The sequence below is a fragment of the Sorex fumeus genome, unplaced genomic scaffold (assembly GCF_029834395.1).
Source record: "Sorex fumeus unplaced genomic scaffold, SorFum_2.1 ptg000029l, whole genome shotgun sequence".
Classification (NCBI taxonomy): Eukaryota; Metazoa; Chordata; class Mammalia; order Eulipotyphla; family Soricidae; genus Sorex; species Sorex fumeus.
Window position 1 is genome coordinate 12780336 of NW_026606086.1, and position 2904 is coordinate 12783239.

The following is a 2904-nucleotide window of genomic DNA, read 5'->3' on the forward strand; positions in this document are numbered from 1 at the left end:
ATCACTCACCTAGTGGTAAGATTTGAATTCATGATTTTGCCATTTTCCCATTTACAAAGGTTATTTACAGTATCTTTGCTTTCTCAACAGAAGTTGGTTTTATACTACATTGAACAAATATGCTTTTATTGATTGGACCATGAATGTAATTAACATTTAAAACACCTTGTATATTGGAATTAGAGTACACATTCTTACAATTTGATTTTTTAAAATACAGATGCATATTGAAGCTGCTAAGATGTTGTCCTTCACTGAAGAGGAATTTATGAAGGCACTTGAATGGGAAAATTCATAAATTGTATACTTTAGTCCTTATACAGCGTATGGTAGATATTTTTCTAAATTTAAGTTATAATGGTTAGAATTATTTTTGTTCTCTGTAAATATTAAAGGCATTTGATAATGAATCTAGATTAGAGGATTATAAAATTTATGTAGTTATTAGGAAAAAACAAAACAATAGGAATTTAACTTTTGATTGTCTTTTTTGACAGAATAGTAATATAATAATTTGACAGGAAATTTTTGTTGCTGTTGATAATATGTGCATTAGGTAATAAAGTGCTTTGAAAGTCCTTATTCTTCTCTCCATTATCTGTAGATAGTAAATTTTTGTTGCTGTATGTTTTTGGTTTCGGTTTTTGGACCACACTCAGTGGTGCTCAGGGTTTACTCCTGTCTCTGCACTCAGGGATAACTCCTGGCATAGCTCAGGGGATCATGTGCAGTACAGGGGTTTGCTGTGTGTAGGCAAATGTCCTACCTGTTTTTACTACCTACTAAACTATGACCCCAAAAGTAGATGTTTTAAACTCAGATTCTAAGTACTTTTATTTCCCTGGTGAAATCAGTCAATTAAGTTCATAGAAATTGTAGCCTTAAGTGAAATGTCATGGTAAAAAAATACTCTTCTTACATACAAATGGCCAACAGCCATATGTAAAATATCTTGTCTTTTATATTAGGGAAATAAAACAACAATGAGTTATCACCTCATGACTGTGAGAATGATATATCAGAAAGTTGTAAATAGCCAGCGCGGGCAGGGTTTCGGTAAGAAAGTAACCTTATCTACTGTTGGTGGGAGTGTCAATCTGGTCAGCCTTTGTAGAAAGCAACACGGAGAGCCATCCAAAAAAATAGGAAGAAAATGATCCAGCTTCTTGGCATCCCCAAAAACAGAAAAATATTAATTCAAAAATAAAAATGCACACCTATGTTCCTCACCTCACTTAAGCACAGCAGCTAAGATAGGATAGCAACTCAAAGGCCCAATTATGGATGAATGGGCCAAGAAGCTGTGGTACCAGCTGGACTCCAGAAACTGATATGTTGAAAAACTCAGGTCTGGGGCTTTTGTGACTGAAATCTCCAGGCTCTCATGGAGTTGGGAATGGGCTATCGCCCTGCTCTCCCTGTTTTTCCAGAAGCCTGGCAGTCACACCCATGAACGGCCACTGGCACCAAATAAGCTCATTAACAGGCCATGATCCAGAGATTCATAAATAAATCTCGAAAGATATCAACAAGTTACAGAGATGCTTCCAGACCCTGTGCCAGGCTCCGTCGTCTGGGGAACCCAAGGTCACCATCCAGTTAACAATTTAACTCCTGCTGTTTTGTTTTACCCCATTCAAATTTTTTGAATTCCTGGAGTGTACTTCCGGCCATGAGACATCTCAAACTCTACTCCACTGATAAACCAGGAGTAGCACACCACACAGGATGGGGATGTAAATTAAATGCCAATCTTAAGAAAATATAAACAAGCAATCTTAATTAAGAAAATATAAACACACAGGCTTAACCTGTAACAACATGTTAGTAATCTCTTCCACAAGGGCTTAATGGCTCCATGGTGAGATACAATATTCACACCCCTTCTTCTGATGAAATATTTTTGATCATTTTTAGCATATTATAATAAGCAATATAAAATAAATTATTCAGGGCCTTTTATAGGGGCAGGCTTTGAGAGGTGGTTGGAAAAATTGGAAATAAAGACAATTGGAAGATGCACTGGTGGTGGGACTGGTGTTGGTGTATTGAATGTAATAAATCATGAACAACTTAAAACTAATTTTCTGAGAAAAAATAAAGCTGAAAGCTGAAAAAAAATGTGGTATATATACACAGTGTAATACTCCACAGATCTATCACACTGAGCAAGGTCAGTCATAAGGAACGGGACAGCTACAGAATGATCTCTCACACGTGGGACGTAAAGATACACATCAAGGTAGCAACAAGAACCAAAGGGAACACAACAGGAGAACTGACATGGACAATTGTGTTGCAGAATAGGGCAGAGTGGAGGGGTGATGGTGTCCTTGTGGGAGGGAGACAGGCACACTGGTGATGGGTTTGGTGTTGCAATTATGTCTGTGAGAAATCATTATTAATAGTATTTTTAGCCAGAAAAAAAGGCAACATAATGAGGAAACTGATCTACACAATTGTGCATGTGTGTGGGTGTGCAGTAGAAGGTGGATATTGAAATGGTGGGGCGTTGAGTCCTTGAGAGAGGAAGTAGGAAAACTGGTGAAGGGTGTGGTGTTTGAATTATATGCATGAGAAACCATTACGTTATTGTAAACTACAGAATCTCAGTAAATTGAAAAAAAATCTTTTTAAACACTTCACGAGAAATGAGGAACTCTGAACTGTAAGATAATATGGAAATATTGGTTTGGCCTAAAACATTTTTTATTTATTTATGTATTATTATAATGTGGTGGTGAATAAATCAGATTTTCTCAATCTTAACTTGTTTAATTTTTCCAGTTAACATGTTTAATTTTTTTTTATCAGAAAACAGTATTTTTTACAAGTCATAAAGATCTATCTTAAAAATTCCAGATAAAAAGTCCAGAGACAATGGATCCTACTATCAAGGATATA

At 36.0% G+C, this 2904-nt stretch overlaps 1 protein-coding gene across 1 annotated transcript in view; it reads left to right on the forward strand.

Annotated features, from left to right (window-relative positions):
* Positions 1–501, forward strand: part of TEX9 (testis expressed 9) — a 42081-nt gene extending 41580 nt beyond the window's left edge. The window contains exon 11 of the mRNA XM_056115328.1: positions 221–501. Within this exon, the coding sequence (XP_055971303.1) occupies positions 221–298 (78 nt within the window). The 3' untranslated portion in view covers positions 299–501. The remainder of the gene's footprint in view (positions 1–220) is intronic.
* Positions 502–2904: the final 2403 nt, after the last annotated feature.